Here is a 23,173-nt window from a genome sequence, read left to right on the forward strand (position 1 = left end):
CAGAGCTGGAACTGATGGCCAAAAGTTTCTGGACACCTGATATTTTTAGGAGATATTCTAGATATTTTTTAAGGATGTTCTGTGATTTTAAGGACTTTTTGTAGAGATTTTGGTGAGATTTCGTGGATATTTTGATGAGATTTAAAGGATATTTTGAGGGGATTTTCAGCATATTTTGAGGATATTTTGAGGGGATTTTCAGGATATTTTGAGGAGATTTTCAGGATATTTTGAGGGGATTTTCAGCATATTTTCAGGATATTTTTTGGAGATTTTAAGGGGGGGGGGGGTTGGTGGAGATGTTGTGGAGATTTCGAAGATATTTTGTGGAGATTTTGTTGGAGATTTGGAGATTTTGTAAACACTTTAAGGAGATTTTGTGGCTATTTTGAGGAGATTTTAAGGAATATTCGGGGGGGGGGGGGGGGATTTGGAGGAGGACCTGTGGAGATTTTGAAGATATTTTGTGGAGATTTTTTGGAGATTTGGTACTAACTTTATTGAGATACAAGGGCCACTTGAACTAGGAGACCCAAACCCAGTCCATGACCATGCCCCTGTGCACAAAGCCAGCTCCATGAATATCTGCTTTCCATGGGTTGGAAGCTGTAGAAGTTCTCCTGCTATAAATCTCCTAAACACATTTGAAATGAATTGGAACGTCACACCAGGCCTCCTCACCACATCTCCATCACGAGTGTCTAGTGGAACGTTTTCTAATGCTCACTGCAGTGTCCACATCGCAGCATATCACATCTCTGGTGTGTCCTCAAGCGTAAAAAAGGTGGCAGAGTGTCTTTTGACGTGTCTCTGGTGCGTGTTTGCTCCATCTGAGACGTTCTCGCACGTTCCTTCACCCACTCGTTCCTTTCGGACTCGCCTTCCAGCCATAAAATCACCAAGGAAACAGAGCAGGTTCCTACTGACGCTGCTAAAATGTACGTGATAACAGGAAATGCACGTTCCATGGATTTTTTCATGACAGATAAAAACACTTCTGTGTGTGTTTCTGAAAGATCGTTCAGAATTTTGAGGTAAAAAAAAACATTGAGCTAGCTGTAAACGCTAATATTTTGGTCTGTGGTGTAGCTAGCGCGCTGTTCTGTCTGTCTAGTGTCTCATATCACTATCTGTGTAGTGTAATGGTTGTTGAAATGCTGGCTAGTTGGATCATATCATGCTAGCTAGGATTTCTGAACAGTTCATTCGATGACAAAACACTTCATGGGTGTGTTCTTGTACAATTATATCTCTGTGGTAAAAAAAAAGAAAAGAAAAGAATGACCTAGCTATTTACGTACTACCAGATGCTAGCCAGCTAGCTGTAAATGATCATACAGTTCGTGTAACTATACTATGCAATCACGCATTGTCCTAGCTAGTCAGATAAAATCAGGCTCGCTAGGATGACTGAACAGATCATTCAACAAAGATGACTGATCCTGCTCGCTGGTTTCTATGCTAACACATAATCCTGGCTAGTCGGTTAAAACTGTGCTAGCTAGGATGACTGAACAGTTTATTTGACAAAAATGATTGATCCTGATCGCTGGTTTCTTTGCTAACACAGTTCGTGTATCTATACTATGCAAACACGCATTGTCCTGGCTAGTCAGATAAAATCATGCTATCTAGAATGACTGGACAGTTCATTCGACAAAGATGACTGATCCTGCTCGCTGGTTACTATGCTAACACATAATCTTGACTAGTCATATAAACTCATGCTAGCTAGAATGACTAGACAGTTCATTCGATGAAGATGGTTGAGTCTGTTTAAAATCATAAATAGTTGGAAAAATCATGCTAGCTAGGATGACTGAACAGTTAATTCGACAAAGATGATTGATCCTGCTCGCTGGTTACTATGCTAACACATAATCCTGGCTAGTCAGATAAAATTATGATAGCTAGGATGACTGAATAGTTCATTAGATGAAGATGGTTGAGATGAAGATGAAGATGAAGATGGTTGAAGATGGTTGAGTCTGTTTAAAATCATAAATAGTTGGAAAAATCATGCTAGCTAGGATGACTGAACAGTTAATTCGACAAAGATGATTGATCCTGCTCGTTGGTTACTATGCTAACACATAATCCTGACTAGCCAGATAAAATCATGCTAGCTGGGATGACTGAACAGTTCATTAGATGAAGATGGTTGAGTCTGTTTAAAATCATAAATAGTTGGAAAAATCATGCTAGCTAGGATGACTGAATAGTTCATTCGACAAAGATGGCTGATCCTGCTCGCTGGTTACTATGCTAACACGCGTCTATGCTAATAAGGAGCCTCGTCTCGGCCGTCTGTCCTGTCGAAACGAACTGGAACAGGTTTTTTTACAACGTGCTTTAGAATGCGTTAGAGTGTGACGATCGGATGAACAGCGGGAGATTCGGATGTAGGCTGAATCACACACACACACACACACACACACACACACACACACACACACACACACACACACACACACACAAGCTCTCACTCATCTTCCTCCACAAAAACACTGACCTACTCCCACAGACGGCAGATACAAACGCAGAACGTGCGTCAACTGAGTAACGCACATTCTCAAAACGCTTGTGGGAGGTGTGTGTGTGTGTGTGTGTGTGTGTGTGTGTGTGTGTGTGCATATTAGAGACCATAAAGTGATTAAAAATAACGTACAGGAAAAGAATGCAAACGTGTGTCAAGTGAACAATTCTGAACCACACACACACACACACACACACACTATTACATTACCGAAATCTAGGCTCAATTCATGTTGTTATGACGACATCAAAACACAACTAGATCACAATCAAGCAGAAAGTATCAGACCTACACTGTTTGGCCAAAAGTTTGTGGACACCTGAGCGTAAGATTGGTGTTTGCTTTTTGGGTTTTTTTTTGTTTTTTTATCTTCCTGTTCCACATTGAATCTCCATTTCCTGTTCTAAAGTGTGCCACTCTTCTGGGAATATTTTCCGCTCGATTTTGCAGAGTTTTGTGAAGATTTTTTGGAGATTTTGTGGAGATTATGTGAGATTTTGTGGAGATTTGTGGAGATTTTGTGGAGAGATTGTGGAGATTTTGTGCTCATTCAGCCACAAGCGTGTTTAGTAAAGTCAGGTACTGATGGAAGTGAGGTGACGAGGTCTTGGGTGGCGTTCCAATTCATCCCAGTGGTGTTCAATAGGGATGGAGCTCAATAGCAGGAGATCTTCCATATATTCCAACTCCAAATCTTCATGGAGCTGGCTGAAGGGAAAAACGCTTGCTCTCACATCCAAAAAAATAAAAAAAATAAAAAATCCCTTTACTAGGAGACGTAAGAAAACTGGTCCAGCTCCATAAAGATCTGCTTTCTCCTCTAACCCTGATGAACACCTTTGGGATGGATTTGAATACCACCCTAGACCTACACCAGTACCTGACACTATTTACTATTACCCTTGTCACACAAATCTCTTCAAAATCTTCACAACATCTAGTGAAACATCTTCCCAGAAGAGTGGAGCTTATCATAACAGCAATTAGCTGTGGAATGGGAATCTTACACTCAGGTGTCCACAATCCTGAAGGTTTTTAGAAAAACGTGTACAAGTGCGTGGACCTTCTGGATGTATGGTGTGTGATGGGATGTGCTGACCTTGTGCTGCTTCCACATGGCCGCGATGGGCTTGACGTCGTGTTTGCCGTGCCTGGCTTCGTCCATGCACAGGTAGCACACGGGGGTTTTGCAGGTGACGCAGTAGCCGGTGGTGGTGTGCGCGTCGTGCTCGGGGCACACGGTGGTGGTGGTGGTGGTCGCGGTGGAGGCGCCGGATGATTGCGTGGATGCAGCGGCGGCGGCGGGCGCGACGAGCCGGTGCTTGGCGAGAGGGCCGCGCGCCGGGTGGCACCGCTGCTGGCACGGCGCGCAGTACGTGACGTCGCACTGCTCGCACACGACCGCGGCGTCGGCGGGCGGGCTGCGGTCGCACAGCTGGCACTTGGCGGGCGCGGCGCCGCGGCACCGCGCCACCACGGCCTCGAGCAGGCGGTTGCGAGGGAAGCCGCGCACGCCGCGCTCGCCCAACGTGGCGCCGCGGTGGCACTGCGGGCACGTGACGGAGCGGTGGCGCGGCGCCGCGGCCGGAATCGGCGGAAAGACGCGCACGCCGCTCGGCGACTTGGCGCACGGCGTGTACGAGCCGTAACCACTGTCCGTCTCGCTCAGCTTGTCCGTCTCCGTGTAGTCGTAGTCCGAACCCGCAGAAACGCGGCTCCCCGGTACATGAGGATGAAGAGCATGATGATGATGACCGGGGTGAGGTTCACCCTCCGGCGTCTGCACCGTGATGTTCCGTGCGCACGCCAGACACACGTTGTGCGAACACGGCAGGATGATCGGCTCCTTGAAAAACGACCCGCATACTGGACACTTCAGCTCATCGTCCATGGCGTCCATAAAAAACCTCACACACTCACACACACACACACACACACACACACACACACACACACACACACACACACACACTCACACACACACTCTCACACACACACACACACACACACACACACACACACACTCTCTATCTCAATCTATTATACATGCATACTCTCACACTCGCACTCGACCAGGATGAACAGCACCACCAGCACTGGACAGCTCCCTGAGCTTCTCTCTCTCTCTCTCTCTCTCTCTCTCTCTCTCTCTCTCTCTCTCTCTCTCTCTCTCTCTCTCTCTCTTTCTACGCATGCGCACACCCCCTTTCTTCCTCCAGACTCTGCACCGTAAACACCTTATATAAAAATCCACATAATTAATCCATTAATACGAATTATTAATCCCCCCAAAAAATCGATTATCTCATCACAACCGAATAAGGGTGATATATATATATATATTCCCTTATTATTCCCTTATTCCCATATATATATATATATATATATATATATATATATATATATATATATATATATATATATATATATATATATATATATATATATATATATATATAAGGGAATAAAGATAAGTGAATAAAAACCCTAAATAATGAAAAAAGGGGATTATTTATGAATATATTAATAGAATATAGGACTGTCTGACTGTCTCGTATATACCATGAAGTTCAGGATCTGGATCAGTGAAAGTGTTTTTCCATTTGCACAGAATTAGTTCTAGAGTTTTTTTTTTTGTTTTTTTTTTTAATCCAGATCCTTTTTGGATTTAGGTGGATTATCCGTCTCGGTCTATGAACAGAGCAGAGCAGGATTATAGGATGGAATTAACCAGTGGGAAATAAATAGAAGGGACGGATTTGCTGGGGTTTTAACCTGGGATAAGGTGTGAGTAAATGTGTGTTTAATTATATTATATTATTTATAATTAATTATATATATTGTATTTATTTATTCGTTTATTTATTTATTTAATTATATATATATATATATATATATATATATATATATATATATATATATATATATATATATATATATTTTTTTTTTTTTTTTGCAGGAATTTATCTTCATAATAAATAAACCTTAAAATATACAAATTTTTGATATAACGGTTGCTGTATTACATTCCTGTTGCTCTTATAATGAGCACATGAACTCATTCGGACGTTCATAGCCGGTACGTCCGAAAGTATTGGGACACTCTGCATCCAGGTCGTATTGAAAAAAGGGAAATTTGAAGAGTGTGAGTGTGTGTGTTATATGTAGAATTCTATTTATTATATATGTCTTCATATTTTTTATATTTTTTATCCCCAAATAGAAAAACTGAATTGTGTTGAAAGATTTTACCGTGCAAAAACAGAAAAGTGGGAAAAAAAAACCCTTATGATACAAAGTGGACACATCTTCCACATCTTCCAACCCATGGTCACCATATCTTTGTGGCTTCATAATGGAGCAGGTTTGGGTCTCCCAAAATGTCTCCAAAATGTACAGTTTGGAGAAGAACCAAATATAGGGGCTTTAAAAAATTTTCTAAGACACACAAAGTGGCTAAGAGTTTTGGGACATGTGACTTTACGTACGAAACACAAACGTGGATTTGGCTGGATTCCTATCGGATGACACTAGAAGCCCCAAAACCTGTTCCAGCATGAAGCCACAAAATGCACAATCTGCATGAAGATCTACTTAAGTTGGAAGATCTCCTGCTATAGAGCTCCTGAAGACCTTTGGGATAAATTGGAACCAGAACCTGATTTTACAGACACTCTTGTTTCTGAAATCTCTATAAAATCTGGTGGAACTTCTTGTCAGAAGAACGGAGTTTATTCTAACAACAAATAGAGAGTGATCGAGGAAAATGTTCTACATCATAGTGAAAAGAAGAACGAGGCAAAAGTCTCTTTGATTAGTTTAATGTGTTACACAACCATGATATCATATTATTAGTAAAACAGAAAAAAAGCAAAGGTAATGCATTTAAATTGAGCTTATGTACTAAAATCTTAAGGTGTGGAGTGAAACAAGATCATAAAAAGCACGTTGAGTCTTAGTGTGTGAACGTGGTGCGTGAAATGCATGCGAAACGAGGAGGTTCTCGAGGTCCTGTGTCAGACCAGCGACGTGGTGCTCTCCGGGTTGACCCTGATCGAGCGCGAGCTCTTCCTCAGGTCCTGCAGCTGCTTGGCCGGCTTGCCGACCGCGTCCTCAAACCTGCGCTCCACCACGGGCAGCACGGTCTCGTGGAGGAAGGCGGCGTTCTGCGCGATGAAGGTCTTCTTCTCGGAGTCCTGCTCGCAGCGCAGGCTGTAGTCCACATGCTGCACAGCCACCAGGATGATCTCCCGGAGGCTTTCAAGGAACACCATGTGCAGTTCGGGAAAGTAAAGTTTAAGCCCTTCCTCGAGGAAGGCCATCATCTGCTTGGTGAAGGCCACTACGGTATAGCTGAGGTTCACCCAGCAGTCGTCGCCCGTGTACTGGTTGAAGGTGGTGAAGCCGCAGGCGCGCATCTCGTCCTTCAGCTTGCCGAGCGACTCCGGGGTCATCAGGTTCATCCGGCGCCACATCTCCTCTGAGTTGCGGTGCTTCGTGGCCTCAATGATGACGTCTTTTTGGCTCTGCAGGGCCGCCTTAATGTCCTTGACCAGCAGCGAGTGCAGGATGAAAGTCAGGTCCAGGCCGATGTCGCTCAGCTGCCTGCAGTGCTCCCCGGCCAGCTTGACACACTCGGCGGCTGTCGACAAGCTCTCCTTGCTGTCAAACACCTGCTTGCTGAAGGTGTCGGCGAACATCCTCATGGCTGAGCGAGACCACACGACAAAGGCCGAGTAGCAGCCCGTGTCGCCCGCGAAATCGGTCTCGAACTCCCGGGCCGTCTCAAGTAAACCGGTGAAGAAGACGTTGCAGAGCTTCTGGATATACAGCAGGGTAGCGCCTTCGATGCGCAGCTGACGGATGGCCGTGTGAACTGCAGCAGCACGGTTCTTCAGGAACAGATCGCAGGCTTTGGTAGACTGGCCCAGACGGATGAGCTGCGAGACGGCACGCCTCGTTGCCTTGGGTCCACCGCGAAGCGACCGGTCCGGCGACAACTCAAACACCAAGACCTCGGTCAGCTGTCGCACTCGTTCCTCGACTTTCCCCCTGAGCTCCTTGACCCTCGGTGTGACCGGCTGATCCTTCAGGTACTCGTTCAACTTCTGCAAAAGATCCACAGCACCCTCAAAATCTCTCTGTGCGATACAAACATCTAGGTCCTCAGGAAGTTCCTGGATCCACTCTGGACTCAAGTCCACCATCTCCTCGGGTTCCAACAATTCCTCTTTTTCAAACGGGTTGGTGGAGACCTCGGGTCGGACCGGCGACTTGGGCACCTCTTCTTCTTTCTTGTTCAGGTCTTTGGCTTTGGTTTTCTTGGTCTCGTCCAGGATCTCCAGCCACTCTTTCTTGATCTTGCTGTTCTCCGCTTGGAAAATGCGACTGTCCGGGTACATTAGGATCTTGAACATGTCCTTCATGGGAGGGTTGTCCTTGACGTTCACGACAGCGAAGCTCTCCAGGTCGTACAGGGCGCTGTATTTGTACTTGATGCTCCCGCGTCGGTTTGGGAGCCAGGTCGCGATTAGCAGGCAGTCGTTCATCAGGAAGGCGTGAACCTTTTGGATCTGAGCCATGTTGTCCACGTCGTACTCGAACAGGTCACCGTTGTAGACCAGATAACGGCCAGGGGTCTCCAGGATGTTTTTGCAGCCTTCCACTTTCTCCAGGAGGGTGGTTAAGGTTCTCTGCTTTACCTCCTCAGTCTCTTTAGGAAAAGCCGTGAGCATTTCTTTGGCCGCTTCGTCCTTGTCGGTGGACAGCAACGCCTGAGTGATGCTCTCCATAATGCTCTTCTGCTCTGTCAAGATGTGACTCAGCTGGTACATCTCGCTCTCCAGGTACGAGATCTCCTTCGCTGTCTCGATGAACTGCCTGTAGTTCTTGTACACGTTCTTCTTCAGGTTCTGGGCGGTTTCATCTGCCAGGGTTTGGATCTTCTGCCGGTGCTCCTGCAAGTCCCTGTCTCCATCAGACTGCTGTGAGAGCTGTTTCACGTAGTTCTGCGGCTCGAAGTTCGCCGACTCAAGCTGTTTGCGCAGCCTGTTTCCCGTGTCCGCCATGTTGCCGTCAAACTGACAAACAGATCGCTTCAACACCCGGAAGCGAGCGCGTCGCTTTCTGATTACGTCACATTACACGGACGAAACAGAGAGCGCTGTAGGAGGGGAGATAATTTGTTGGCCAACTATGAAGCATTACGGAAATGATAAAAAAACCAAACTAAATTATATTTATTTATCATTTTCCAGGCATGGCAGCGCTTATATTTAATTTATGTACACGTTTATAAAGGTTTAAACACTATATATTGCATTATGTTGATTATTTTCCAATTCAAAGCTCTTTTACATATCGTTATCAACATTATCACACTACCTCATAATCACGAATTAGAACTCCATCCAACCAAGATGTAAAATATGTAACAAAAAAAATATAGATATAGATATAGATAGATAGATGGATAGATATCTGTACTTTTTTAATTTTTCCTCTCTACGATTGTTTTTCCCGTGAAACCCATAGTTGGCCAACGGGCTGTGTTTCAAAAAGCGCCCTAGTTCCTTTATAGTGCCACTTTTTGTGATTCTGTGGGAAGCGTGAAACCCTAGAGAGTAGGGAACGAGTGCGTTTGGAATATGACCGGAAGGAGCCGGAGTATTAGCAGGTTGTCAGGGACGGTTTGTTATTGTATTGTGTGTATTGGAGGCAAGATGGCGGATGAGGATTTTCTTTTAGCGCTCAGGCTGCAGGAGCAGTGGGACAGCGAGATCTCGGCTCCAGGGTGGAGCGAGTTCCATCCCGTAAACAAAAAGCGCAGGGTGGATTCCTCCGGCCGGGATGCGGGGCTGTACTCCCGGCTTGTCGAGCCCGAAAGGCCGCTGTCCATCGTGGACAAATCGTGGGAGATGCTGGACCCAAATCCAGATGTTCGTGCGATGTTCCTGCAGTTCAACACCATGTTTTTCTGGGGCAAACTCAGCGGCGTGGAGGTCAAATGGAGCCCCAGGATGACCCTGTGAGTTCTGGATCGAGATCCAAATGAAGAATTTTTCTCAAAAGCATCATCGGTTCTATACTTCCATCTTAAAAAAGAAAACCGACCAGAGTTCTTTCTTGAATCCCATACGGATCTTCTAGGCTGGGTGTATGTTCTGAGGTCGTTCTCCTGCTGCAGGATAGAGCAGATGCCTATATGCTGGAGGAGTGTGTATATGAACTTGTAGCAAACCACCACCATGCTTCACTCTTGCTCTTCTGAACACCTTACTAAGGCTTTCTGCCCTTAATCCCTCTGTTTCTAAACACCGTCCTCCACAACTTAAAACCTCACCCAGTTTTAAGCTTCTGTTTGGTTTGGTTGGTTAAAAACCCATAAACCTGATTCTGATCCATGAAGGTTTTAACAATTGTCCATCATGCAGGTGGTGAAGCATGGTGGTGGTTTCCTGCAAGTTAGGGATTGAGAGATTCTTCTCCATCAGTTAGAATTCTTCAGCAGGAGAACATCCTCATACCTACAGTCAAGGTTATTGAGATTTATCTCACTATCTTCAGAACAAGAAGTCCTGGAAGTAATGGTTTTTGCCCCCAAAAAGCTCCGATCTCAATCTGGGAATACTGAAGGATTTGAGAAGCTCTCTGGTCGGTTCCTCAGGTTTAGAAGAATCTGTTACAGCATTTTCTGAAACATCACCAGTGATTCTTCTTCCCGTGTGATCCAGATGTGCGGGCGTGTGTTCGTACGAAGGCAGAGGAGGCCTGTGTTCAATCCGTCTGAGCGAACCTCTTCTCAAACTTCGGCCACGCAAAGACCTGGTGGAGGTGAGTCTGGACGCAATTTTCCAGAAACTTTCTGTGGGAACTTTGTCTGGGGAATTTGGGAAATATTCCATGTTGGAAACTTACCAGGAGTTTGTGGGACTTATTTGATAGTAGGTTTACAAAGAAGCAGAAAATATCAAAGTATTTTTCCAGAAATCTTCTGGGAACTTTGGAAATATTCCAAGTTGAAAACTTACCAGGAATTGATGGGAATTTACAGGTATTTATGGGAGCGATTTGGAAATTTGGGGAAATGTATATAAACTCGTATGCAAATAGATTTTGTTTTATTATTTAAATTATTATAATTTCTTTTTACTTTGATGTAATTATTAGTAGGGTTGCAAAGTGGCCGAAATATTCTATGAGAACGTCGTCTGGGGAATTTGGGAAATATTCCAAGTTGGAAATTTACCAGGAATTTATGGGAATTAATTATAAATTTGGGCAAATATCGACTTAGATTGAAGTTTTAAACATAGATTTACGTAACATTTATGTACGATTCCCATTAATTGCCATGGAATTGCCATGGAAATTGGAATTGCCATGGAATTCCCAAAATTTTGCGACCCCAAAGGTGAGTCCCTGAAGCGTATCCGTTACGATGATCTTCACGCCTCGGTTTCCTCAGACGCTCCTCCACGAGATGATCCACGCCCTGCTTTTCGTCACGCAGAACAACCGAGACCGAGACGGACACGGGCCAGAGTTCTGCAAACACATGAACCGGATCAACCAAGACAGCGGGACGAACATCTCGGTAATTTCTATTCAAGAACAATTTCCAAAATGGCTCCCGGTGTGACCTGATATTTTTAATTAAATGTGATTATAACATCTGCTCAGATTTATCACTCCTTCCACGACGAGGTGGACGTGTACCGGCAGCACTGGTGGCGCTGCGACGGCCCGTGCCAGAGCCGCAAACCGTACTTCGGCTACGTGAAGCGGGCAATGAACCGGGCGCCGTCGGCCAGAGACCCGTGGTGGGAGGAGCACAGAAGAACGTGCGGAGGAACGTACACCAAGATCAAAGAGCCAGAGAATTACGGGAAAAAGGGGAAGAGTGAGGAGGAGAAGAAGGAGAAGAACACCTCGAGGAAGCACGGGGACAAAATGAAAGCAAGCAGCAAAGGTTATAAGCTTGTTTTTACGAGACATGAGACTTATCTTTTTATGAGACGTTTTATGAGACTTTGCTCTTTTTTTTTTTTTTTTTTTGTCTTGTAGGTTCTCAGGACATCAGGAACATCATCCCATTCAGTGGTAGAGGTGTTGTTCTTGGTGGGAGCACACAGAAACCGGCTTTTCAAAGCCCAACCCACTCACCCAAACCCCTCCAGGAACCAGATCGGACTTTACCAGATCAGACTCTACCAGATCGGACTTCACCGGCGGACCTCAGACCACCCCAAGTTTCCACCCCCACTGCTCTTCCAAAAAGGTCGGTCAGCAACCACGAAGCCTTCGTGAACATTAACGGCTCTCCTGTGAGAGTCACGAAAACCAACAAAAGCCTGGTAAGACCCAAACAGAGCACAGTGCAGGATCTGTTCCGAAAAGGAAACCTGAAATCTCCAAAAGAAACGAATCCAACCGAACCTAAAGTCAAAACCAGTCCGAGCTCCTCGAGTACCTCTGGTTCTGCAGGGTCACCATTTTCCAAGTACTTCAGCAGCGCCAAGTGCGTCGGATCCGGATTTAACCCAGAAAACGGCCTTCCAGGTTCTTCGGGTCTCTTCAAAACCTGTAAAAGTTACGCAACCGAAATCTCCAAATCCAGCGCTTCATCTGGGAGCAAATCCAAACCCGGTGTTCCAAAGCCCTACTTTGGAGGAACCGGAACATCCGGTGCAAGTTCTCCCAGCTTTTTTGTTAAAGGTGCTCCAAGATCAAGTTTAGGAACCAAAACCCAGGCTTCTTCCAGCATTCCAGGCCTCCATCCTAGACTCTTGGGAAGTCCGGAGAAGAAAAAATCTGGGTCCGAGATTCCAGATTCAACCTCCAGACCAGGAAAAAGAGAGCGGAAAAATGGGAATTCTGCGCACATGTTCGATTTCTTTCAAAGACTCAGCTCCCCGGCGTCATCCTCCTTGCCCAGGGAGGAGAGAGAGACGGGAACCGGGGCTGAAGCGCCACCAGGAGGGGGTAGTACCCTTCTCGGGTCTAGTGGCCTCACTGTGATCTGCCCTGTGTGCCAGGGCAAAGTGCTGGAGTCCCAAATTAACCAGCATTTAGACTCCTGTCTCATGTGACCATGAGCGTGTGTGTGTGTGTGTGTGTGTGAGTGAGAGATACACAATTTTTTGTTTCCAAAAAAAAAATTCAGATTTTGATATCAACAAGAGGCGGGGCTTAAACTGGCAATTGCTAGCATGACATAACGAGAGCACTTAAGCTCTGTGCTCACCGAACTCAGGACCGCCCAGTTTCAGGGACAAGAGCAGGACTGTTTTCCGAGGACATTGCAGTACAAAATTCTACTTTTTTTCTGGCTTTTTGATCCTTTTGGCAAACCAACGAACCAGAACGCAAGAAAGAATTTACGTCTTTCCCATGTCCTCGGAAGCATTTCCACCACTTCAGCATCTCGGATTCCTCTCCACCTGCCGTATTCCATACTCGGGGTGCTCCCGGATATTTCTGTATCGCCGTTAATCACCTCTTCCAGTGAATCGTGGCAGAAAACGTCTTGCGGTCGTTCCAATGTTTTCAGGGTGATGATGGGTGGGTTTGTTTTAAAATGAATGGTCAGTTTTATTGTCCAGACACGATGCTGATGCTGCTAAACGTTTTTTTTATTTATTTTTAATAACTATTATATACTATAAATCCCATTTTCAATGATTTTTAAGATTTTATACATTTGTCTCAGGTTCGTGTTCGAATAAATAATCCTTAATCTGCAATATTCTCTCTTTTAATGTTGACTTATGGGGTCAAATATATGACTTATGAGTCGATTTGATGAAAAACATGCTGAATAATGAAAAAAGATTCTTTAATACTAAATAAGTGGACATATTAACTTATTTCATGCTAGCATCCAGAGACGTTCGATACAACTGTTTGTCTCTGATTTTGTGTTTGGTGAGGAGCCATATCTGTTTCTGAGTTATCTCGAAAGATATTACAGTGGGAGAAAAAATTATTTGATCCCCTGCTGATTTGTAAAATTTACCCGCTTTGACAAAGAAATGAAGAGGTTTTTTTTTTTTTCCAGAATTATAGATCATTTATTATATATAAATTAATTTGTATTAAACCGAGTGAAATAAGTATTGTATCCCCTATCAACCAGCAAGAATCCAGACTCCCACACAGACAAATTGTTCCTGTCTCTTCAAATTCTAAGCCATTGTCTTAGAAATGATTTCAGGTGTTAGATTTTCCCCAGATTCTACCTTGTTACAGATTCACCTCAGATTCTCCCTTGTTACAGATTTACCTCAGATTCTACCTTGTTACAGATTTACCTCAGATTCTCCCTTGTTACAGATTTACCTCAGATTCTACCTTGTTACAGATTCACCTCAGATTCTCCCTTGTTAGAGATTTACCTCAGATTCTACCTTGTTAGAGATTTACCTTAGATTCTACCTTGTTACAGATTCACCTCAGATTCTAACTTGTTACAGATTTACCTCAGATTCTACCTTGTTACAGATTGATTACAGATTCTATCTTGTTACAGATTCACCTCAGATTCTACCTTGTTACAGATTTACCTTAGATTCTACCTTGTTACAGATTCACCTCAGATTCTACCTTGTTACAGATTCACCTCAGATTCTACCTTGTTACAGATTCACCTCAGATTCTACCTTGTTACAGATTCACCTCAGATTCTACCTTGTTACAAATTGATTGCATATTCCGCCTCATTATCTCAAGTTACTTATATGTCGTATTCATAGTTCTTAAATTTTGAGTCCTGTTGTGAAGACATTGATGAAATGAAAGACAGTGTCTTGTGGGGTTATGGGACCATTGGCCTTTTCCGCATCTCCATTTGGGGCTTCAGGGCCTCATTTCCTGTCCCTGACTTCCTGTTTTCTGTGTTTGGAAGATTTGTGTTCGGAAAACACACTTCTGGAAATGAGCATGCAGCCTCGACTCGATTCAACTCGACTCTTTGTCTTTCCTCTGTGTGTGTGTGTGTGTGTGTGTGTGTGTGTGTGTGTCATTTTGATGGCCACATGGCTCCGGAGTCATTGCTTTGTTTCATCTCTTGTGTCGCTTCAATGCTGGCCATCTGCTCCCTCCCACTGCCCTGACCTCCAACTTTGTAGAAGGTATAAAAATAACAGCCCTAACAGCTGAACTTCATTCCTGCTAGCGGACAAAATATCCTACAGCATTACATGATCCTGAACAGCTATCGTAATACCTGAGTAATAGATTGGTGCTTTTTGTCCAATTCCCCATTTAGGCCCTGTTTACACGAGAACGCTCGTGGGTGAAAACGTAAAAATATTTTATCGGATGTGCCTTTCGTTTAGACGGCGACGGCGTTTTTGGGGCTTAAAAACGCAAAAAAGTGAAACCACCCTCCAGAGTTGAAATCTTAAAAAACGCTCCACCGTCGCGTTCCCGTCTAAAGGGTTAAAACGCAAAAATCTGCTGATTTGTCGCGTACGCGTTTTCGTCACAGGCATGCGCCAGTACAGGAAAATAACAAACATGTCGGATCATTTCCATACGTCGGACCTTCAAGTTGCCCTAGCAGCACTGATAAATATACAAGAGTCTTTTCAGCAGTTGTACGAAATATTCTCAGATAGTATTACTGATCAGTGATGCTTCACATTGCCACCTAGCCGCCTGGAGTGCATACTACATCGAATTTCACACACTTTTGCGTCACCATATGCACGCAGATTTCCCCCCCATAACGCTCGTCTCAAGTCAAGTCAAGTCAAGAAGCTTTTATTGTCATTTCAACCATATATAGCTGATGCAGTACACAGTGAAATGAAACAACGTTCCTCCTGAACCCAGGTGCTACATAGAACAACATAAAACAAACAGTACAGAACAGAAGAACACAGGGCCGAGAACTAAGATCCTCGCCACATAAAGTGCATGTGTGCAGCTGGTGCAAACAGTGCAAAAGACAACACAAGACAGTGCAAGACAACACAGGACAGTGCAGGACAATACACAATACACAAAATATAAAATAAAAAATAGAAATAGCTCCGCCAGTAAAACCTGTCGTAACAGAATAAGGTGCAGTGTAAACAGAAAAATGTAAACAGAATTTGTGCAATTCAGCAGTAGCAGCAATCAAAAATAGATTTAACAGTAACCAAAGGATTTAGACAGAATATTGTGCAAAATAACAAGTCCCGGAATCAGCAACAGACGGCATGTAAACATTTTGCGATCGTGAAAAATGTGATTGGTATTGAAAACCTGGGTGAACGAAGTGTATGATGAGTGTTGAGTCTGGTTTGTGCGGATCAGTCACACAGTTGTGTGTAAGTGTGTGTGTGTGTGTGTGTGTGTGTGAGAGAGAGTTCAGTTCAGTTCTTTGTTGAGGAACCTGATGGCTTGCGGGAAAAAACTGTTGCACAGTCTGGATGTGGCGGCCCGAATGCTTTGGAACCGTTTCCCTGATGGTAGGAGTGTGAAAAGTGTGTGTGACGGGTGTGTGTGATCGTCCACAATGCTGTGTGCTTTGCGGATGCAGCGTGTAGTGTAGATGTCCATGATAGAGGGGAGAGAGATTCCGATAATCTTCTCAGCTGTCCTCACTATCCTCTGTAGGGTCTTGCGGTCCGAGACGGTGCAGTTCCCAAACCAGGCAGTGATGCAGCTGCTCAGGATGCTCTCAATGGTCCCTCTGTAGAACATGGACAGGATGGGGGGAGGAAGATGAGCTTTCCTCAGCCTTCTCAGGAAGTAGAGACGCTGCTGGGCTTTCTTGGTGATGGAGCTGGTGTTAAGTGACCAGGTGAGCTTGTCCGCCAGATGAACACCAAGGAATTTGGTGCTCTTGACGATCTCCACTGAGGATCCAGCGATGATCAGTGGAGAATGGTCACTTTGTGTTCTCCTGAAGTCAACAACCATCTCTTTAGTTTTGTCAACGTTTAGAGACAGGTTGTTGGCTCCACACCAGGCTGTTAACCGTTGCACCTCCTCTCTGTATGCTGACTCGTCGTTCTTGCTGATTAGACCCACCACGGTCGTGTCATCGGCAAACTTGATGATGTGATTCGAGCTGTGCATTGGTGCACAGTCGTGAGTCAGCAGAGTGAACAGCAGTGGACTGAGCACACAGCCCTGGGGGGCCCCAGTGCTCAGTGTGGTGGTGCTGGAGATGCTGTTTCCGATCCGGACTGACTGAGGTCTTCCAGTCAGGAAGTCCAGGATCCAGTTGCAGAGGGAGGTGTTCAGGCCCAGTAGGCTCAGCTTCTCAATCAGGTGCTGAGGAATGATTGTGTTGAATGCTGAACTGAAGTCTATGAACAGCATCCTTACATAAGAGTCCTTGTTATCCAGATGGGTGAGGGCCAGATGGAGGGTTGTGGAAATAGCATCGTCCGTGGAGCGGTTTGGACGATATGCGAACTGCATGGGGTCCAGTGCGGGTGGAAGCTGGGTCTTTATGTGCCTCATGACGAGCCTCTCGAAGCACTTCATCATGATGGGTGTGAGTGCAACGGGACGATAGTCATTGAGGCAGGAGACAGAAGACTTTTTCGGCACAGGAATGATGGTCGTCGTCTTGAGGCACATAGGAACAGTGGCGCTGCTCAGGGAGATGTTGAAGATGTCAGTGAGGACATCTGCTAGCTGTTGTGCACATTCCCTGAGCACTCTGCCAGGAATGTTGTCTGGTCCAGCAGACTTCCGTGGGTTAACTCTGCATAGAGTTTTCCTCACTTCAGCTGTGGTTAGACAGAGCACCTGGTCACTGGGAGGAGGGATGGTCTTCCTCGCCACCATGTTGTTCTGCACCTCGAACCGGGCGAAGAAGTCGTTCAAGCGCATCTGGGAGGGAGGCGTCACGGTCACAAGCAGGTGATGTGGTCTTGTAATTCGTGATCGCTTGGATGCCCTGCCACATGCGCGGGGTGTCTAAACGCAGAATAAGAAGTGATAACGCAACGCCACTTTTGCGTTTTCTCTTCAGATCGTTTGCGTGTAAACAGGGCCTTAGTCTCCATTTACTGTTATAAAAACCTCCACTCTTCTGGGAAGATGATGGTGGAGATTTGTTTTCTCATGGAGGTAAGGTGAAAAGGCCTGGAGTGCCATTCTAATTCATACCATTGGTGTTCAATAGGGTTGGAGATCTAAAGCAGGGGATCGTCCACATCTTCCAATCCATGGAAACCATTTCTTCATGGATTCATGTCAGAATCTAAAATTCTGAACAGAACGCCACTTGTTTAAATGCTTATTACCTCAAGATTTTACTTATTTAAAAATCTAAACATTATCACAGGTTGCATGTTCTATTTCAATCTATCTTAAATTTGAAATAAAAAAAATAAAAAAAAAACCCACAGGTACTTGTATTTTAATTACTTGGACATATGTTTGAATTTCTCATCTCATTTTACATGACATTCAGAATTATCTCAGATTCTGACCCATCTCAAAATCTCAATTCTCATTTATCTCAGAATTATCTTATGCAGTATGTAATGAATAGTTATTGCAAATTTGACAAAGTTACCGATCTAAGTACTTTGACGTATTATCTCGGATTATTGTCTCAAGTTGGATGTCAAATTCTGAATTATTTCTTTAGAAACAAAAATTATATTTTAATATTTGGAAATGATCTTAAATTCTGACTCAACAACAAATCAGAAAAATACCAGTGATATTATATATATGAAAAAAATATATATTATGCATTATTTTCTTTTGTTGAATTTGTATTAAACTATATAAATACTAAATTAATAGTTCTGACAAAACGTTATCATGAATATTCATTCAATATACATAGCTTGCAAGTACGTCAGCCATTAGCCACGCCCAGTCAAGGAAACCGGAAGTGGCATGTTCGGATTGCAGAGATTTCGCAGCTCGGTGGAAGAAGAAAGAGGGAAAGTAGAAAGTAGGGTGTTTTTTTAATTGAAATTTTCTCTATTTTGGTTCTTTGGCAAGTTTTTAAAAGAAAATCTAAATATATTTCGCTTAGATTTGCGATAAAAATGGACGGAAAGAGCGCAGTGTGAGTGCGGGCTTGTTTTTTTGAGTGTCCCGTCAACAGTTTTGTTTTGTCGTAAAAACTGTCGTGGGTATGCGCGTGATCGTGTCTGATTGTTGATTATTGCGGATTATTGATTATTGATACTTTCATCATGAACGGGAAATCGGCGAACGGTGCGGCGAGCGGAGCCCCGGCCTGCATTGAGGGTCTGCCGCCGCTGCCGAAGAGCCTGAGCGGCCTGCTGAACTCGAGCGGCGGATCGTGGAGGGAGATCGAGAGGATGCACGCCAAGAAGGCCATGATCCAGGACGATCTGCGGAGAGGAGCAGCTCCGGTGGACCGGGCCCTCGTGTCCAAACCGGCCAACCTGGACGCGGCCCTGGCTCTGCTCCGGAAAGAGATGGTGAGGGACTCAAGGCACAGAGGAGCCTCCTGCTCTCATGGTCTCCATACTTTCCTTTCACCTTTCACTTGCCCAGAACTATAAACCACATGTCCATCAAGGAGAAAATATCAAATGTTGACATGATGTTCTTAATACTTTGTCACATTCCGAGCTTTAGTCTGAAAAGCTTCTCCTGATCTCCAAACAACATCTCAACTATCAGATTCAGACTCAAAACAATTAGGTGTGTTATCTCAAGATTGATATCTGAAAGTTCTAAATACGTTGACCGAGTGTCTCAAAAGCTACACCCCGTCTTATCTCAAAAACGTATTATCTTGAATTATCTTCATCATGTTAGGTCTTGATTTATCATCTCAAGTTTGACATACGAAAGTTCTAAATACGTTGATTGTCTCAAAAACGTATTATCTCGTTCAAAACGCTCATAAATATTCATTCGATATACATAGCTTGCAAATACGTCAGCCATTAGCCACGCCCAGTCAAGGAAACCGGAAGTGGCATGTCCGGACTTTCTTCTTCTGACTCATTATCTCAAGTTTGACACCCGAAAGATCTAAATACCGAGTGTCTCAAAAGCGACAGCCGAAATTATCTCAAAAACATTATCTCGAATTCCGAATCCGTCATCATGTTAAGTTCTGTCTCATTATCTCAAGTTTAAATCAGAAAGTTCGAAATACTTTATCTCCTACCCAGTGTCCCAAAAGCTACACTTCAAATTCTGCCTTATCCCTTAAACGTATTCTCTCAAATTCTGATCTGTATGTTTTCTATCAAGATTCTAATTTCAAAACCTACATCTAAATTCTGATTTATCTCAAGTTAGGTGCTCCTGAGACAGACGTTCTTGTAGATTTTGGGGATGTGCTTGTGGAGATTTGTGGTCAGATACTGATGGAAGTGAGGTGATGAGGCCTGGGGTGGCGTTCCAATTCATCCCAAAGGGGTTTCATAGGTTTGGAGCTCTATGGCAGGAGATCTTCCAAAAAAACATGGAAAGCAGATGTTTATGGAGCTGGTTTTGTGCATTGTGGAGCTGGTTTGCATTGTGGGTGGCAGTATAGTGTTTCTGTAAAAACTCTTTCCAGAAAAGCACTCTGTATCAAAATGAACCTCCTCGTCTATGTCCAGGTGGGGTTGCGGCAGCAGGACATGTCCCTCCTGTGCCAGCTCTGGTCCCTGCACGAGTCCATCCAGGAGTACAAGGGCAGCTGTCAGGAGGCGGGGCCGGGAGGCGACGTCATGGACAACGGCTTCTTCGACGAGGACGACGAATTCTACACGGACTCCGGCGTGACGCCCACCGAGACGCCGGACGAGAGCGAGGTGCCCCTGTCACGCAACGGGACCTCCGAGGACGCTTGGCTGCACGAGTCGTCGTTCCGCATTGCGATTTGAGGACCCGGGAAAAGAATATAGAGGGGCGGAGCCTCGACGCTGCTTTTTTTTTTTTTTTTCTCTCGATTGCCAGCAGACTTTTTTTTTTTTATAGAAATGTAAACCACGATTATTTATTACTTATTATATAATACAGTATATAGCAGTTTTCTGGACACTTCAAAATTTTATAGGACTTTATATGTATACACATGAGGGGGCGGAGCTTATCGCTAGTATTTACACGTATGCAAAAAAATTGCGTATCGAAGCTCTTGTGTCGCGGGCGGACTTCCCGAATGCTGGAAAGACAAAAACACCAACTACGGTCATGTCATATCCGGACGTGGAACACGACTCTTTCGAGGACTCGGATTCGGAATTCCGGGGATTGGGAATATTTTCCCCAGGAGAGGACTGTACACGGTCGTATTCTACGTAGCTAACCGAGCTTATGCATATTAATCCAGGTGCTAGGAAGACATGCCTTAATCGCATCACGTGTATCAGTTACATACAAGCTTTTCTATGATATCAATCGAAGGCGGACGCGAAAAAAAACCAAAGAACGCTACGTTTGGAAAAAGGCGGAGCTGGGCGTTAAACACGATCTAAACGGGAATTGTAAACGGATCGCAATTCTCAGAAGTATGACGGATTTTTCCGGAAATTGGACGAGCTCTCGTGAAGTAACAACCGAAGCGTATAACAGAAAAACTGGAGATTTCGGCTGTATCTTCATAAACCTGGCTTTGCTCCCGCCTTTTCAGCATACCGATTGGCTGCCAGGTGTGACCCATTAACTAATCAGAACACTTCTGATCCAATCTGTTGCTGTATCGCCCAGCTCTTATCCACATAAAGCGTCGTTGACATTTCATTGTTCGAGTGTATATTTAGTCTCGTGTGTTTTTTTTTTTTTTCTTCTTCTTTTTAGTTAAAAGAGCCTTAGGAAACTCAAAAAAATAAATTACCATGAACTTTTTTCAATTATGGAGGTCGTAAAACATTTAGACTTCTACAGATGTGGCTCTGGGGTCGTATCAGATAAAAAACAAACAAATAAATAAAAAAATATGACGAGGTGGAAAAGGAGAAACATTTCTTCTCTTGTGTATCGAGAAAATTTTTTTTCCTTTTTTAATTTTTTTTTATTTTGTGAAACTCCTCTGTAGAGGCTTTAATAAAGAAATAAATAAATGAGGTCGCGAGACGGTAAGAAGCTAGCTTAATAATGTATTATTTAAAAAAAAAAATTCTCCGTTTGTGTTTTGATTATATGCATTTAAAAAGGTTAAAAAAATATTTAATTAATGTATTTTAATTTTAATATATATTTTTAGAAAGTAATGTTTTGTTCAGAAGTGGGTTTTTTTTTTTTTTTCTGGTTTTGAGTTAAAAAAAAATTAAAATAAAACTGTCAAGAGAAATTAAAAAGAAAGGAAAAAAAGATATTCATTTTCAAATAACCCTAACCCTATCAATATATCAATATCAGCACACGACTAATGGAACGTCCTTAGAAACGATTTCGTTATCACCCACATATCCAGTTTCAGTGTCTCAAATTGTACACGTATCACGTAATAATCACGTCCCTCTGTACGGTACCGTGATGTAGCACTTGGGTCGAAGCGGATCACGCCGTGCCTTTTTCCCGCCTGCTCTCAATCCCGGGTTTTGTCTTCTGTTCTCTGTCACGAATCGCAACTCGTCACGTATTTCCTCACGTCTGAGATTCACGATTGTATTATACTATTGAAGCCCCTACCTGCCCCCCCCCCCCCACCACCTGGCTGTGCGTATTCAAGTTGTTTTTCCATGTACAATATTTCAGTCACGTGAACACGTTATACGATATTCACGTTCTCCGCTGTAAAGCTTATACACGTCGCGTCTTACAGCAAAACCTCACGACTGGATGATCTTATGCTTTTTTTTTATATATATATTATTAATTATTAAAGATATTTATACCACACTCTGGTTGTATTTTTCATTCCGATTGGTTAACAGGTGTGTGTGTGTGTGTGTGTGTGTGTGTGTGTGTGTGTGTGTGTGCATTTTTATTATTATTAAACTTGAAAACATAAACAACGCCATGGGTATAAAAAGAAACCAAAGTTAGCGCACTGTCACTGGCTACTCACTCTGTACTGGAAATACGATTAGTTTTTTTCATGCACCAAAACGCTAAAGAATCCATAGCGCTAGCAGCGCCAACCAGGAAGTGGCTTGCGGTTAACTAGCGGGTGATGAAAATGGCTTCATATTTTGTATCTAAACGCTTTAATGTTTTGTAAGAAGTTCTACATGATGACATCATAAAAACGCAGCCTCTGATTGGTGCTTACTCAGTATTTTGCTCAAACTTGTTGAGATCAGAAAAGTAATGTATTATTATTTACGATAAACAATTATATGATTCATTAGTTAGAAATGAGTTGCTATGAATGCAGCTACCATCAGTCGTCTTCCTATGAATGACTTGTTTGTTACTGATGTAAAGCAGCCCTTTGTTACCAAACACCAATTAACTAAACTAGGGTACAATTACTTTCGCAAACTGAAACATTAAATTGTTGGTTACTTTAAAACCTTCATTTGAGAGATTACGTGGATGTTTACGTGAACATTTGATCTGTTAGCTGGTTGCGTGACTCGACCAGAGAAAAGCTGCTGCTACCAAACATTGTTTACTTAACATTTTAAAATACAAAAAACTGCAATACTTTATTTTGATACATGGTGTAGCTGCTGTATTTAGTATTTTATTCCAATACGCTTAAGGTATTTGGGAAAACGTATGTATGGTGTGATTCCCAATCGTTTA

The 23,173-nt window shown here is 43.7% G+C and overlaps 4 protein-coding genes and 1 long non-coding RNA gene across 7 annotated transcripts in view; 3 read left to right on the forward strand and 2 right to left on the reverse strand.

Annotated features, from left to right (window-relative positions):
* Positions 1-4,668, reverse strand: part of trim67 (tripartite motif containing 67) — an 18,926-nt gene extending 14,258 nt beyond the window's left edge. For 2 of the 3 annotated variants that reach the window (XM_083535061.1, XM_083535059.1), the window contains exon 1: positions 3,636-4,668. In XM_083535061.1, coding sequence (XP_083391187.1) covers positions 3,636-4,436 — 801 coding nt within the window. In that variant the 5' untranslated portion in view covers positions 4,437-4,668. The remainder of the gene's footprint in view (positions 1-3,635) is intronic. The other variant, XM_083535060.1, reaches the window with a different exon arrangement.
* Positions 4,669-6,341: 1,673 nt separating this feature from the next.
* exoc8 (exocyst complex component 8) lies at positions 6,342-8,677 on the reverse strand. The gene has a single exon (XM_083535653.1). It carries the CDS (start codon positions 8,602-8,604, stop codon positions 6,553-6,555), a length of 2,052 nt encoding a protein of 683 aa, XP_083391779.1. The 5' UTR covers positions 8,605-8,677; the 3' UTR covers positions 6,342-6,552.
* A 486-nt stretch (positions 8,678-9,163) lies between these two features.
* sprtn (SprT-like N-terminal domain) lies at positions 9,164-13,281 on the forward strand. Its single transcript, XM_083535077.1, has 5 exons — positions 9,164-9,563; positions 10,270-10,369; positions 11,004-11,132; positions 11,219-11,507; positions 11,603-13,281. Exons 1-5 carry the CDS (start codon positions 9,184-9,186, stop codon positions 12,625-12,627), a joined length of 1,923 nt encoding a protein of 640 aa, XP_083391203.1. The 5' UTR covers positions 9,164-9,183; the 3' UTR covers positions 12,628-13,281.
* A 469-nt stretch (positions 13,282-13,750) lies between these two features.
* On the forward strand, positions 13,751-17,871 carry LOC310722648. The gene is made up of 3 exons (XR_014532438.1): positions 13,751-14,804; positions 17,544-17,614; positions 17,764-17,871. It is a non-coding gene; the product is annotated as an uncharacterized lncRNA (long non-coding RNA).
* A 485-nt stretch (positions 17,872-18,356) lies between these two features.
* fam89a (family with sequence similarity 89 member A) lies at positions 18,357-21,466 on the forward strand. Its single transcript, XM_083535187.1, has 2 exons — positions 18,357-18,954; positions 20,095-21,466. The coding sequence occupies exons 1-2, from the start codon at positions 18,703-18,705 to the stop codon at positions 20,359-20,361; spliced, it is 519 nt and encodes a 172-aa protein (XP_083391313.1). The 5' UTR covers positions 18,357-18,702; the 3' UTR covers positions 20,362-21,466.
* The last annotated feature ends 1,707 nt before the right edge of the window (positions 21,467-23,173 follow it).

This window comes from Silurus aristotelis (assembly GCF_946808225.1).
Source record: "Silurus aristotelis genome assembly, chromosome: 29".
In the NCBI taxonomy this organism is placed as follows: domain Eukaryota; kingdom Metazoa; phylum Chordata; class Actinopteri; order Siluriformes; family Siluridae; genus Silurus; species Silurus aristotelis.